The 15,290-nt window shown below is 36.3% G+C and overlaps 4 protein-coding genes across 8 annotated transcripts in view; 2 read left to right on the top strand and 2 right to left on the bottom strand.

Annotated features, from left to right (window-relative positions):
• The window catches only part of LOC124185698 (dynein regulatory complex subunit 5-like), a 57,412-nt gene extending 54,191 nt beyond the window's left edge, over positions 1 to 3,221 (bottom strand). For 3 of the 4 annotated variants that reach the window (XM_046576716.1, XM_046576713.1, XM_046576717.1), the window contains exons 1-2: positions 3,095 to 3,119; positions 2,193 to 2,297 (exon numbers count right to left, since the gene is read on the bottom strand). The gene's annotated coding sequence lies outside the window, so the exon portion shown is untranslated. Of the gene's footprint in view, positions 1 to 2,192; positions 2,298 to 3,094 lie in introns of all 4 variants that reach the window. The other variant, XM_046576715.1, reaches the window with a different exon arrangement.
• A 3,788-nt stretch (positions 3,222 to 7,009) lies between these two features.
• LOC124185703 (translation initiation factor eIF-2B subunit beta) lies at positions 7,010 to 8,778 on the top strand. Of its 2 annotated transcripts, XM_046576724.1 has the most exons (6): positions 7,010 to 7,179; positions 7,292 to 7,378; positions 7,471 to 7,752; positions 7,827 to 7,983; positions 8,144 to 8,538; positions 8,609 to 8,778. In XM_046576724.1, exons 1-6 carry the CDS (start codon positions 7,112 to 7,114, stop codon positions 8,679 to 8,681), a joined length of 1,062 nt encoding a protein of 353 aa, XP_046432680.1. In that variant the 5' UTR covers positions 7,010 to 7,111; the 3' UTR covers positions 8,682 to 8,778. The 2 variants fall into 2 exon arrangements, with proteins under 2 accessions (XP_046432680.1, XP_046432679.1); XM_046576723.1 differs by having other exon boundaries at positions 8,144 to 8,778.
• Positions 8,779 to 8,892: 114 nt separating this feature from the next.
• LOC124185708 (TM2 domain-containing protein CG11103) lies at positions 8,893 to 10,176 on the bottom strand. The gene is made up of 3 exons (XM_046576729.1): positions 9,827 to 10,176; positions 9,650 to 9,737; positions 8,893 to 9,564 (listed from the first exon to the last, which is right to left on the bottom strand). The coding sequence occupies exons 1-3, from the start codon at positions 9,961 to 9,963 to the stop codon at positions 9,235 to 9,237; spliced, it is 555 nt and encodes a 184-aa protein (XP_046432685.1). The 5' UTR covers positions 9,964 to 10,176; the 3' UTR covers positions 8,893 to 9,234.
• A 131-nt stretch (positions 10,177 to 10,307) lies between these two features.
• LOC124185700 (suppressor of fused homolog) lies at positions 10,308 to 15,082 on the top strand. Its single transcript, XM_046576718.1, has 7 exons — positions 10,308 to 10,687; positions 11,356 to 11,448; positions 13,001 to 13,310; positions 13,374 to 13,609; positions 13,699 to 13,929; positions 14,029 to 14,236; positions 14,373 to 15,082. The coding sequence occupies exons 1-7, from the start codon at positions 10,515 to 10,517 to the stop codon at positions 14,436 to 14,438; spliced, it is 1,317 nt and encodes a 438-aa protein (XP_046432674.1). The 5' UTR covers positions 10,308 to 10,514; the 3' UTR covers positions 14,439 to 15,082.
• Positions 15,083 to 15,290: the final 208 nt, after the last annotated feature.

Here is a 15,290-nt window from a genome sequence, read left to right as displayed (position 1 = left end):
AAAAAATCAATTACACTGCAGGCACGCGTATAAATTTATCGCGCGTGCGAATTATTAAGAAGAATTATCTGTCGCGGTCCCGCGGCTGCAGCAACGGGTGTCAACGGGACATTCTATCGATTCGTATTTCCCCTCCGGCATGTACAAGGCATACGCGGTACGTACATAGCTACATCCATCATGCATCGTTGCGCTCTACGGAGTGTCGTCGACGTAGACATTACGCATACCTTAATACAGAAGTCACGTAAGATCGACAAGGAAGTATAACAAAGCTCCATCGCATATGTACACACACGCCGTATTCAAACAAGCAAGCAATATATTTGTACGATATATACCATGTTGTATAAAAATGTAGATTTTATCATAGCAAGTCGTTATCATTGGTATTACTGTTATTGTTATTTTTATTATTAACCAGACACAGAATACTGTCATACCAAAAACCAATATTTATGATTTCGGATTGTTGAAGACTTTCTACACGGTGTGCCTAACACTCCGTGTATAAAGCTCTGAGCGATGATCTGGTGCAAGTTGCACAATTTTTAATTTCAAGTAAGCGCGAGACTGTTCAGAGTTTTTCTTTTTTGTTTTTTAATTTTAATTTTTTTTTTTTTTCCTCTTCTTTCTCAATCAATCGATTTGAATCGAGCGACGTGAACGAAATTTGGGCTGATTTTTTGCGATCTTGATATGTATCAGACTTGTAAAATATAGTCGAATATTTTTTGTTTCTTACCAATGCACGTTGTTATGTTGTTTTTCGCGTCGATCCTCATTTTAAACTCGAAATATCGTGTACGTTAATTCGTGAAGCAAGGAAAGCGAATATGAAGCTTGGATTAACGACACATTATACAATATCTATACAACGGTGAATAAGATCGGCATATAGGAATAAATCGAAGAATATGTGTAGGTGTATATACGGTAACGGTTAATATAGTAACGGTTGTGTACGTAAATTTGCACTGCTTGGTAACGCCGACACGTGGAAAGATAACGAGTTGTTCGACGTGAGTTCGGACAACGAAGAGAACCTGAATCGAATCTCGGGGAAAAAATATAAAAATATACGCATACGCGACATTGTATATGTATATTATACGCGGCTGTGAATTTAAGATCGTCCACACTCGACAAGAGACGTTTCAACATAATGCATGTACAGGAAACGAATAAGTATTTCATCCAAGGTGTACGGACGGTACACGACATACTGCATTACGATATGGTAAGAAATTACATGAATAAACGTGACAAAAAAAACAGACACACACACACACACACACACACAATGAAAAGAAGATACCGAAGACAAAGCATGAAAAATAAAAATACAAAAACTCTTCCAAGTGCAACGCTGCGCTTATTGTATACATAGTGCAGTTCAATTATCCTATGTATGAATTATTATAATCATCATTAGGTATTATATTATTTATCACCGATATAGTCATTAAGAAATTGTAAGAAAATCGACTACGGAAATGAAGTAAAAACGACAAAAACTAATAATAATAATAAAATAAATAAATAAATAACAAGATACGAATAAAAGTTTCGTAGAATTTTGAAAGTCACTATCGGATTTTAGATCAGTCTCTATTTAGTAAAGTATCCAAATACGTACATAGATATCTCCGTGTAAAGGAAAAACAAGATAAGAAATGTGATTAAAAATTTTAAAAAATCACATTCGATGGGTACAACAAAATTGTGTACATTAATCGTCGAAAATTAAGGGGATAGTGTGTAATAAATACAATTTTGTATATAAATTGGTTGGTAATCGTACGATGATACACACATATGTATAGAAGTATATTCAGATAACGGATAAATTACGCAGCAATTTTGTGAATAGAAAATAATAAGGTAAAAAATGCGCATCGACATCAAACATTCGTAATGCAAGAAAATAAGGTAAATTAAAAAACACACGTCAAGTGTGAATTGGTTGAATCGCTGACGCTGGCGAAAGAATAGATCGAATTTAGAAGATTCGGTCCATCGTCGTCACTGCGCGTGTCCAACGACGCGATTTTACAAACGATCATTAATATCCCACAGGGAGGATACGAGGATTGCAAGGTATGTCCGAATGGAATAATGCCAAGACAGGGATAAAACGGCCCATTCTGCAGCACAGTCGTTACTATTTATCAAAATACCGATAGACTTACCGCAGTCTCGGACCCATAGACGATGGTGATCCAATTTCGTTCTACGACTGGACGGGAGCGTCGGGCACACACTCGGGACGTAAAATTTGGGCAGTCTATTTACCCCTGTGAGAAAAATGTATAAACGAACGATACAAGGAATTAGGTTGAGATTAAAGTTGGAAAGCTCTTAGGACCGACGTCATGCTCAATTTTGTTTTTTTTCTTATGCAGAGACAATTTCACGTTTGTACAATGTTTCGTCCTTTAATAATTACACTTCATTTCACCCTGAAGGAAATTTTTGATGCGAAGTTCACGAAGTAGGGTTACACATGTACGCTAGTATCGCACGAGTTTGAAGTCAGAGTAAGGTGAAAGTAACGAAACGTGGAGATAAAAATTACTATTTCACATCTTCGAAGTATACCATTGAAAGAATTGAGTTTGCAAAATATACAATGGGTATAATATTGGTTTAATATTGTAAACGTTATATTACGGTTTAATTATTTTCAGACAATTCTAAACTCGCGGAATACCGAGTTTTTCGATAAAATGTATCGTTGTAATACAAGAACGAACAATAACGTTACGAACTTCAACTTCACTGCGTATAGTATACTTGAAAAACAAACATGGCGTTCGAAATAATTGCTTTCACATCATTGCGCACAATTGACGGTGATCTAGATCCGGAGATTTGGGAGGGATTCAAGAATTCCATTTAATAGCCTGCGGCAAGGTTGCACGAAATGCGCCATTCGTGAAAAACACTTGAACATTTTTTTCCCTCTTTTGTTTCTTTCTTTTGTCCAAATATGAATATTGTTCGAAGCGAATGCAGCCTGATTTTCCGGTAGCTTTTATGGGCGCTTTACTTCACAGAGCTTTATTTTCGCAATTACGAAGACTATACGGACCGTTTGCTGCAAGCAGACAGTCGAGCGGTAATTCGTGGATTTTCCCGCGCGTTCTGTTCCGTCCTCGTTCCTTCTGGATCCCCTGGATCCTTGTACCGCAGGCTCCGCTCTGTAATCCTCGAGATCGTTTTCAACGAGACAACTAGACAGGAAATAGTCGTCAAGGGAAAGAGTCCCCGAGCTGTATATTTTCACCGTTTACGTCGTTGCTGGGTAACGAATTGATGCGATGCCACATCACCTGCGTAACAACTCCGCGCGCATATTCGATAAGGAAGGTGTAGAAGATCGTGCATAACGGAACAATAAAAGTTACGTAAAAATTATATAAATAAAATCCCCGTCACCGACTTATTGGTCGTAAAATCATATTGGTTTTCTTAACCGATAAAAAAAAAATAAATAATAATAATAATAATTTATAATACACGATACACGAAGAATTAAAATGCAAAGTACCTATTACTGTAATAATATTGAGAGTCAAAAAAGTTTTACACGCGATCAATTACGTACGTACAGGTAATTGATAATTAATTGATTTTTCAACCTTAAATATAAATTAATTTTCACACAGCTGACCAATTCGAAGTACCTATACGAATTTACTAACATCTAAGCCGAATACAAAGTAATTCCGAAATTTAAATAAAAGTTGAAAAACAAAACACACGCATACAACAATTAATCACAGCCTTGAACGCTTTTCTGATATATCTATGAAATAATTCATTACTTTCACAACTAAGTATAACAAGCGCCGTTTTTGATATCGATCGCGAGACGCGTAATTTTGCCCTAAAGAGCTTTTTTCATTCAACACGAGAGATATTTTGTACACTTTTTTTTCACTTCTTCATTCTGAAAGACGAATCAGAAGCGTGCGATTATTATATCCACACAGGATATGCCTGCACGGTAACTTCATCTCTTTGTAAAGATGAACAACTTTTTTCTCCGTACAAAGGAAAAAAAATATTGTAAAGCAACAAAGTTTTACAAAATGGCAAAGGACTATATAATTTTCAACTTTTGACTACAAAACTTTTCAAGTATTTACACCGCTGGTGACAAGACAGGCATATACATCGCATAACTATAATCTATGGCCAAGGACTTTCCAAGATTTTCGTCCTCTACTAATATTCAAGTATTATTATGAAAATTTGAACAATCGCCTTTCAAATGTTTACCTGTATATGTATCTAATTGTAAGCCTTCACAGATTATACTTTGTTCATTAGATGAGTGCAGGTATTCGAGTTGATAAAATTAACCAACTATAAAGAAAAAAAAACTTCGAGATCGACGTTACAATTTTTATTGCATTATTTTTAAATGGAAAATTTGTGAAACAAAAAAATATGAATAAACGTTGTAATTTTCCTACACTCGTTATTCGTCCCACCAAAATGTTTCAACTTGTGACTTTTCAACTCTGTTTTGAAAGAGCGATAATTGATTTGTTGATTTTATACGTGTTCTTCGTTTCGGGGATATTGAGCAATTATCTAAAATAGAAACTTATATTTTTTTACTAAATATTGTTGCTATACATATAATGATCAAACTATAAATCTTATGTCCTCGTAAAATTAACGTGAAACTATTTCGTTAAAAGTGTTGAATTATGAATTTTAAAAGAAGTTGAAATAAATCTATTATAATAACGATAATAATGATAATAGTAATTTATCCAGAATACCGTTGATCTGCAATATGGAGTACAAATGAAAATGCTCGCGTAAAAAAGTGTGTGTATCACAAAAATTTTATGAATATTTTCACTGCGAACATTTTTAAACTATTTCACACCAAGATTTTCAATACACTAATGTATTTACAATATAATCCAATGAAAGTCTACACGATCTCGATTGCCTTAATATATGATTTAATCAATTTAATTTTCTGTTCACCGTTCAGCTCCGATATCAATTTCAAGTCGCGTATTGATACTATTGCTATACCGATTAGTAGATTTGAAGGTATAAAGCTGCGGCTAATAATCTAGCCAAGCTGAGCCCTAGTCAATTTACTAAAATTAGTTTACGTAAGATAAAAATAAAGTTGTATGACTGTAATCAAAATTGTATTAAACATAATAGACAAGTATAAAAACTCATAGTTTGATCACTATACGATGAGTAAAGTCATATTATAAAATGACTAAAATTTAGTTATGTACTTCGCACAGCAACTATTTGCTGTAACGTACTGCCATCTCCATGTAAATACCATGTATTATATAGAAACGTACTGTTTACCTATAAATAATACTAGCAATATAACTGTATCAAAATTATAGGTGATCGTCCTCAGTATCTTAAATATTTCCCTATAGCTCAATGATTATCGTTGATAAGAAATGAAATTTAGAGAGAGAGGGAGAGAGAGATGAAGGAAAACAACAACAACAACTGCGAAGCGTGTTTATATATTATTGATTAATTAATATGATGCATTTGACGCAAAAAAAAAAATATATAAAAAATAATTAAAAAAAAAACCTCATCAAACTGATTATGAATTTCATAAAAACTGTCTCGGAAAGCTAAATTTTCGAATACAAGAACTTCTACAACGACCAAGAAATGGACGTTTGAGACTCGCAGTAGGTGAAGTAAAGTATAATAGTAGTCAGACATGTTTCGCTCCTTGTTTTCAACCCGTTGTCGCGTTAAAATATTATCTGCGGACTTAACAGGATACGTATCACTGATATCTAGGCACAGGAATTCGATCGAGTTCCTAAAAACGATCACCACGATGTTCCCGTTAAAAGTGTATAGGTTACGAATTGTACTATAGAATATATATTTAGGTGAGAATGATTTTTTCCAAATATATATATATATTTTTCTTTTCAGCGACTTTGGCAATAAATTGTAAACGGCAAAATAATTGTAACGAAAAACTATACGGCAATGCTAAGAAAAACAAGACAAAGACAACAATTTTAGCTTCGTAAAGATATCCATATGTAGGGTGAGTATAAGTCATGCATGTAGAAGGCAAAAAAATTAAATTAACGAAAAAACTGAATTTAGTCTGGGTATAAACAACCGTAGAACAATGGTATACGGAGAGTAGAAGAACTAAAACTAAATCAACGTTATATAGTATGGCATTGAAAATTTCCAATTTTTTAGATACAAATTAGAATATTAGGGACTGGAGTCTATTCATAATTATAAAAATCAAGTGATAGCCGTATTAATAATTCAAGTATTATACGTATAAACTTTCATGATTTTTCCCCTATAGTATATTACTAAATATTAGTAAATATTTTAGATGTTTGAATTCAAAATGAATTTGTGACTTTCATGAAATGAGAAAGTCTCTATCTACCTGTATAATGTGTTAAATATTACTTTTATATTGTATATTTCAGTTTACGTCACCCCGATTTCATAAATACAGGCAAATATTGTTTAAGAATTTTTAATTATATAGTTATTGAAATATCGGAATAGCTCAAGTACTATTATTATATTACATTGTTGGCAGTTTTCCACTGGTAGTGGCAATATCAATAAATGTTAATTACATCAAGGCCGAATTTCATTTAGATAAGTCCCCACCAGAGTCCACTCAATTATTCTTAACAATTCATACGTTTCTCATATACCTATATATTCCTATTTTGCGATTTCTTCGAAGAAATCGATTACAATTAACGTCACAACGTTGGCCCTGTTACTACAAATTGCAGCACAGTTGTTCACCAACCAATTTGTAGGAAAGTATTGCGTTGCGGAATTTCAAAAAAATCGTACATTTATTACGATCCTCATTTTTCAAGTATTTTGTACTACAAGAAATACGAATTTAGCGGTAACGACTGTCGATAGCAGAAATTTCAGTCGGTATCAGTTGTGTGGAGAGTTCTACTATACCGATAAAGAAAAAGGAAAACCAACGTCCGTCGCAGTCGCGTTGATCCAATATTGTCGTGAAAAGTTCTGTAATTATTTTCGATAAACCATATCGAGTAAACTTTAGTGCAATAAAATGGTAGCTGATGTTCCTGAGAATATCCACCCTAGTGTGTTAACCTTGATAAGGGATATTAATTACGGGTATAATAAGTATTTCTGAAACATAACCTTCGATTCACCAAACTTTAAAAGCGTTTGACATTATCGTGTTGCAAAATTACTAAAAACTGAACACACTGGTAATTTGTTACAGGAGAATCAATGGTAGTTACAACATCGTAGAATCGACCGTATCGCTATTAAAGAATATCATTAACAATTCAGAATGGCATACCGCGGAGTAAGAATAAATTTTGATAACTTGAGTCTAATTATTATACCAAATAATTATAAATAATTATCAATTTTAATGTGTGCTGTCAACTTCCACAGAGAATTGATGAAATTGATCAAAGAAAATGGAAAAGTTCTGATCGATTCTGTACCGATAGAATCGTCGATAGGTAGTATGGTTCGTAGGATACTGAAAATCATCAGGGAAGAGTACATATCGGAGTTGAAACATAGAACGGAAGAGACGGACCCTCAGGAATCCCTTCATAAAATTCTTACCGCAGGAGGAGATCAGGAAAATGACTATTCCCATTCCGTTCCCTCTCTGAAGTCCGCACTCATCGAACACATTACAGAATTTCAAGTCGAACTGGAAACTTGGTCTGTATTTTATACCCCCGCACATTTGTCTCTTTAATAAATAGAACGTCCATTTCATTCCAGTTCTGTTTCAGCTCGGAAAATATTACCGAGCAAGCCTCGGAACACATTCACTCCAATGAAATTATCATGACACTGGGAAGATCCAGGATGGTTGAGGATTTTTTGAAAAAAGCCACAGAGTCAAGGACTTTCGAAGTCATCGTAGCCGAAGGTGCACCATTTCTTAATGTTTGTATATTATTTCTATTTTTTATCTTTACATTTTGAAATAACATTCATCAAGTGTTCAGCTGTACAATCTCATTCATAGCTCATATTTGAGCATTTTTGTAGCCTTAGATCTATTAATTTACTCTCGTGCATGCTTTGTTTTGCTATTATTTCACAGGGCCACGAAATGGCTGTAAATTTAGCCAAGGCAAAGATTAAGACGACTCTGATATCTGACGTGGCGATATTCGCTATGATGTCTAGGGTAAATAAAGTAATAATTGGAACTCACACAGTCATGGCTAACGGAGGGCTCAGGTCTATCACAGGATGTCACACAGTTGCGTTGGCGGCTAAGCATTATTCTGTACCGGTTACAGTCCTACTACCGTTGTACAAATTGTCGCCTTTGTATCTCTGCTCGTACGAACAAGATGCTTTCAACAAACACGTCTCTCCGACGCAAGGTGTTATAGATGGCACCAATTCTCTACTGATGGAAAAAATTCAAGCCTACAACCCTGTCTTCGATTACGTTCCACCGGAACTCGTCACGTTGTTTGTTACCAACACGTTAGTCATCACTTTACACACAGCTTTCAATGTGTGGCAAATCATTCCAACATACTTTTTTTCTTTTCAGTGGAGGAAATGCACCGTCCTATATCTACAGATTGCTAAGCGAGTTGTACCATCCCGATGACTACGAATTATAATACATTGACCATACGAATATGACAATGAAAACGTAATTAATTTGGTAAAACTAAGTATGATGATCGAAATAAAAACTTCACTATATTTATTAATAAACTATGAATTATCTTGTGTCCATTTTTCACTGTGATGAAACATATGTGGCCAAACAAAGGAAACAAAAAATATGTGTGGAAAGATAAATTCGGAAACTCGGAGATCAAAGTCAGACAAGATTAAACGGATACTGGAAACCGTTTGTATTATATTTGCACATGATGATGGCACGGTAATTGGGATTTCCACACTTAGATTATTTAAAGTTGAAACACTATTATTTGTATCAAGTAAAATTTGACACAACATGGAACTTGTTTCTACAACCAGATTCCATAGTTCAAGCACAGATAAAAATCAGTAGTTTTTTCAGCATAGATATATCTATGTACTATTTGAGTTCTAACACGAATTGTTTTTGTACATACATATACATGTATGTATATATATTTATCTAAGTGCAGAATTAGTCAATACTTGGTAGTTAAACACAATATTTGGGTCTATTTACTATCATCAGACATAAGGATTCCAATTGCTACCGTCTTCAGGCTGCAGAGAATTGGTCACCAATAAAATAACGTCAACGATCCACCAAACGCCAACACCGCCCAAAGTCAAAAGCTTACCGACGGCAGTTCCCGTTTGTCCTAAGCAAAATCTATCGACACCAACGAAGCCTAACAGAATGCTATAGAGCAACGTGGTAGTAAAATAATGTCCGCTATATTTAATACACGGGACCCCTCCTCGGAAAAACGTTCTGACTCCGTGACATTCGATCTCTGGCAAAACCTCGCAAGTTACTTTGGTCCGTTCCACATCCTCGTAACGAGAACCACCGAACTTGAATGCAATAATAAAACACACTGTTTTCATCTTCCAATTTAAATCCTGAAAAAACATACATCGTTCGATCAATACTATATACCTTTACACAGCCGTACCCAAGCTCTTCCTTGGCAGTTTTGTTCCCCTTGTGATCAATGGGTTCAGCACACTCGATGAATTCCTTGGGCCTGATTAATACAGAAGAAAACAAAACACTGCGTTACAATGCCCTTCAAATTGAGGTCATGTCAGGAATTTGCGATGATTTGATACTTACAAAAAATTGCACAATACCAGGGGCCCATTGAATCTGTAATCGCTCGTTGCCGTCTTATTCGCTTCGGAAACGGCCGAGCATTTGACAAAGCTCGAGGAAAGGCAGGTCAAAACGACAATCTGAAACGTTAACCTCATCTTGCATCAACGGACATGTTTCACGCCGATCGACCGACAAGCATACAGTAGTGTTTTAAATTCGGAATTAACGATATCGTGGTAATCTCCCCTCGACGAACGAAAACGCACATCAATAAATCAAACTCCGTTTGGAATACTGATTGATGTGCACGTCTCGGCTTACACATTCACACGCTACGAACAGACCGACCTCGCACCCAACTTCAGACCGCAGCGACACTGTACGATGTTAATCTCGTAAGTAGGAACCAATGAGAATTCGGATCTAAGGGAAAGATGCGATCGACGAGCGAATGACGATCCGGAACGGCCGGAAGTGAGAATGACGCACACCCGACAGTCTCACCCACGTTCTTGGAGGATGCTTTGTGTGTTGTCATTTTCATTAGTGCGTGAGCAGTCCCAGCGTGAAAAGCGGTGCGGTGTTAGGGAAGAGTTTGGCCTGTGCAACATCGGTGCTTTGGCGAGCCTCCTGTTCACGTCTTTGCGGTTATTAGATCGAATTCCCTTTGCGATCCGCGTCGTGAGACGGAGGCGGTATATTTTACATGTTCGCGAATATGAGGGAAAGGGAGGATTTTTTGAGGGGCCTACCTTCGGGTCAGCCGAGCCAAGGACCCTCGCCTGGGGCCCCAGGACTTGACGCTTTGCACAACCTTTGCAGGGAGATTTACCCCGAGCAGAGTAACCCGCTAACCGTTACAGCGATCGTCAAATACTGGTGAGATATAATAACGTGTATGACGAGCGGTAATCCCGGGGTGGATAACCTCGTTAAAATTTAACCAGCCTGCTGCTGCCGACACGATGTGTCAACTGCCCGTTTCGTTGTTTACGCTACGATGTAAACACTTGTTGCCCGACCCTCTCAGTCTCCGTTTCATCGATCGTCCGAACTCATATTCTCGTATTTCCACTCCAACCATTCTCAGCACCCGATAAAATTCTGTAAAGATCTGATCGCGTTTTTTTTTTTTTTATTTTATTTTTTTTTTTAGCTCTACAAACGATTTATAACAGCACAAGCACATTTTCCATTTCGTAATACAATGACTAAGTAGAGAATGACACCTTTTTTGCAGCCTAATTTCTCTATCTCGATAGTCGATTCTCTGATCAGTATTTTCCTCATGCGTTTCTAATAAAAATGATTGATCACCCAAGATGTAGTTATGGAATGCTAATCGTAAGTACCAATGGCGCCGTCAAAATGCTGCTGTGAATTTGAATTGCACAATGTATTTGCCATGCTACACACCTTTCTTGTTCAATTGCACAGGATCCATGAGAAGAAGAGAATGCTGCTCAAAGTTCGACTTTATATTTAGCCACCCTTCTGCCCCGCGTCACCATGCCAGTAAAATAACTCAGTTTTGTATTTGTGCCTAGGTTGGGTGGGCCAGATCCACTAGACTACATTAGCATGTATGAGAATCCTGGATATCCTGAACTTGGGGTACCTCCCCACTGGCACTATGTTAGGTGAGGAAAAATAACATTCTACCGTATTTTCATTGACTATTTTTAAATTCCAACTCACACCCTACTACTCAGCAGCAGAACGCTACTCAAACATGCGAAGCGATGGTTGTTTTTTTTTTATTAACGACCATCTAGCGGTATAACGGTAACTAATCGTTGACTAAACGGCTCTTCTACTACTGAACGATAGTTATTTCCTTTGTTCCACCCTGAAAAGCAACACCTCAGAAGATACAAGATTACTATTATTGACTTAACACAGTGTCTAACAATACTGGAAACATCATTGGATTATATTCCTATTTTAGAAGTTTCTCAAATTCTTTTCTAACTTTTATTTTTTGCGTTTTGTTGCTTGTGATTATTGTTTAATCTCGTTTTTGCCACTATCTAAATTTACTCATTTATTTATTAATTTATGTGACGGGACAAGCCCAATATTCAAAGGTACAATGTCAAACAGTTAAGAAGTCGCTCAGCTACATTATTCATAACTAAGTGAACAATTGGAAGGCGCTTTAGTCCTGCCTAAACTTGAACTAAAAAGGTCAAACCACTCGAGAATGCTACTGCACAATTTACTCAACCGTATTAACAACTTTACTCTTTCTAGACTGACAATTTGGAAGTTTAAAGTATGGTTTTCATCTAACAGTATAATATAAATTTATATAAATATATAATAATAAATTTGAAAATAAATAAATTTATATTTTATTTCTGCTGTTTCACCAAAGTTAACCAATATGTAAATTACTTGACAAAGAATACACAAACATCTTTGAATAAAAAAAAGACCGTAAAACAAATTTTTTACAAGCCGTACTTATTGTTAGTTCAAATTTAATATACTCGATTGAAAATAGAAGGTTTACTGTTAACTAAATGAAACTCTTTATTTACAATAAAATGTAGCGCATGTCTTGCACTTTCGCTTAGCAAAAACGTGATTGCAATGGAAATCTGATACATTACTTTGACTGACCACCCATATTGTAGTAGATATGTTAAATAATATTGAGTTGTTCAAGTTCATTGTGCCCGTATGATAAACTGCCTAAAAATAAAATGAACGTCATCTTTGTACTATGAAAGATTTTTTCTTGGAAATTGTTACACACCTCTTTCATTCTTAAAAACTTGAAACTTTTTCTCAATATGTGAGTAGAGGAAGGAAAAGGGGAAGAGAAAATCGGAGAAGAGTAAGAAGAAGGAATAAAAAAAAACGGGATGTAGGGCATTTATCAGTGTCACTGCAGCACAGGCAGTCAGAAGTGTGCCTTGAGGCAGTACATAAGCCCAGCAGCTGTTGTAATAGTTTTGTTCTATATATAGATAGTATGTAAGGGGATACAGTGTGCATGTTCAGGGTGCACGGTGTAAATATAAGCATAGGGTGCCCCCTCTGTCTGTTCTAAATATATTTTGCCATTGACTGCTTTTTTGAGATCCTTCTTTGAGAATTTCCTCAATAGCATCTACGAAGACGATCTATTTCTGCCCAGAATATGAACAGGGAATAATTGCATCTTATTTATCATCACCGAACTAGCCTGGGCTTGTCTGATTTGCACGGGGATGGACGATTGCATCCAAAAAGCGAGCCAGGTTGCCTGAGTGGGTTTGGATTTGAGCTGACATTCAGACTAGTTAGGAAAAGGGGAGAAACCACACCACCGACGTGGCCCGCAAACGTGATGCAGCAACTAGCCAAGTACGTGTTTAATTCCGGAAATATGCTGCTGCCCGGTGACCACGTTTCGTGGCACGCCCCACTCGACAATGCAAATGGAAAAATAACGCAGATACTCATGGGGCGAGATCCACAGCTACCAACTTCGGCGTCTACACCTCACGGAGAGGTGTGTATCATGAGATTATAAACATCCCGGCCTTCTTAATATGTATAAAGTTTATCGACGCAGGTTACTTTCGTACAAATAGTCGGAGTTACTTCGGAAGAGCTGCAGGCGGCGCAACATTGGAACGGACTAGGCGTCGTAAACCTTCTCAAAACAACCAGGAGTTACGGACCTTGGCTAGTAACCGATATGGCAAGGACGTATTCAGTTATGGAGGAAGATCCCTCTCTCGCCGAGAGAATACAGTGTGGCATAGAGAGAGAGGGATCAAATCTAAGCGGAGTTTCTGCAAAGTGCTGGTGAGAATCTAGCTGCACTTTTTTGTACTTCTATTGTGTTTCTCCGAAGAACCAACGGTCGGTTGTAAATGAGACTCTTTTCTTCTTAGGTGGGTACAAATGGCCAGCGATAGAAGCACTGAAAAATATCGTGAGCCCCGGAATGACTCTGAAGACGACGATGACGACGGCGAAGACGTCAAACCAACAATAAAAACCGAACGATTATCACCCTGTGAAAACGGTGGAAATTTCGACGAAGAAAACGGCATAAGAACTTTACCAGGAATACATTTAACTTTCAACTTGGAGGCTGGTGGTCTCTTGCCCCTGGCAATAAAGTGAGTCATAATAAAACTCTTTGAATATCTGATCGATCAGGAGAACATGTGAAAAAAGAAACGTAACCATTATTATTATCATGACCCGTTATTTTTTAGGGGTCGCGTAATGCATGGTAGGCATTTTACATTCAAATCTATATTATCGCATGCTGCGGTCACAATAGTAGCTCCCACAGTGACTGGCACTTTGGTGACCGAAGAAAAGCCATACGTAGTACAAGGGCCTTGGCTGCAAGTCCTGCTTTCCGAAGATCTTGCCGAAAAAATGGCACAGGAATTTCAGATTTTAAATTCACCTGAACAAGTAAGTTGAAGAGGATATACGATATACATTACATAGAGACGTTTGCTTGGGTATGATAAACATGAAATTACCATTGGATTTGTTACGATGTACGATGTTGAATCTACTGATCGTTTCTTCTTTTTTTTTTAACAAGCTTGAACTTCCAAAAACCTTCTCCTGGCCAGAGTACAAATTGGCGGTGACCATTGTGAATGATTGATCGAGTTGGAAAAATTTTCTAATATAATTTAATGGTATAGTGAATATCCATCATCTAATTATATCATACTGTTATTGTTTATGAAACGTAATCGGGTACCACGTTTTCCAAAGTATGATTCGTATATAATTTGTTTCATTGTACCGTTTATCCAAGTATTATCTCTTTATTATTAGGTCGTGCAAATTTAATTTATTTTTTACGTAACTCATACGCATCCAGAAATTTATCCATTTACAATAGCATCTAATTTATAAATAATGATAGTAAAAGAATAATTATTGCTCTCGTCGTGAAAAGTATAAAAAAAAAAACGAACGCCTTACATATCAAAACCAATTGAAAAAGACAAGGTTGTACAAGGCGCAGGGAACATGTAAATATTTTTCTGAATAGCCGACCCGTTTTATTGTATTTTTTAATATCGCTAGTTGACGTATATTGTTATTTTACGCGCGAACAGTACGAACGAGATTAATCGTAATTATCAACAAATAAAAACGCTATTGATGCGATTCGTCTCTCAACACACGCCGACAATGTGTAAATATAAGGATTTGATTTTTTAATGAAGTGGTTATTGTTATGTCCTATCTGTATACCATTTTATACTTGTTGTACAATATATTTATATACAAATAAAATATAGTTTTCGTCCGATTTTCTTACGCCCTGACTCAAATCTACATATCGATATTTCTGAGGCATCCCGTCAAGTTAAAATTTTTTTTTGTCATTTCTAAATTTTGAAAGGCTCAATCAGGCCTGGTAAAATTACGATGGATTTAAAGGTGAAAATGGTGAAAAGGAAAGGTTCCAATTGCCCGGTTTAAGTGCGTAATGAGAATTGAA

Source organism: Neodiprion fabricii, chromosome 6 (genome assembly GCF_021155785.1).
Source record: "Neodiprion fabricii isolate iyNeoFabr1 chromosome 6, iyNeoFabr1.1, whole genome shotgun sequence".
NCBI lineage: Eukaryota > Metazoa > Arthropoda > Insecta > Hymenoptera > Diprionidae > Neodiprion > Neodiprion fabricii.
This window is presented reverse-complemented; position numbering and strand designations above follow the sequence as displayed.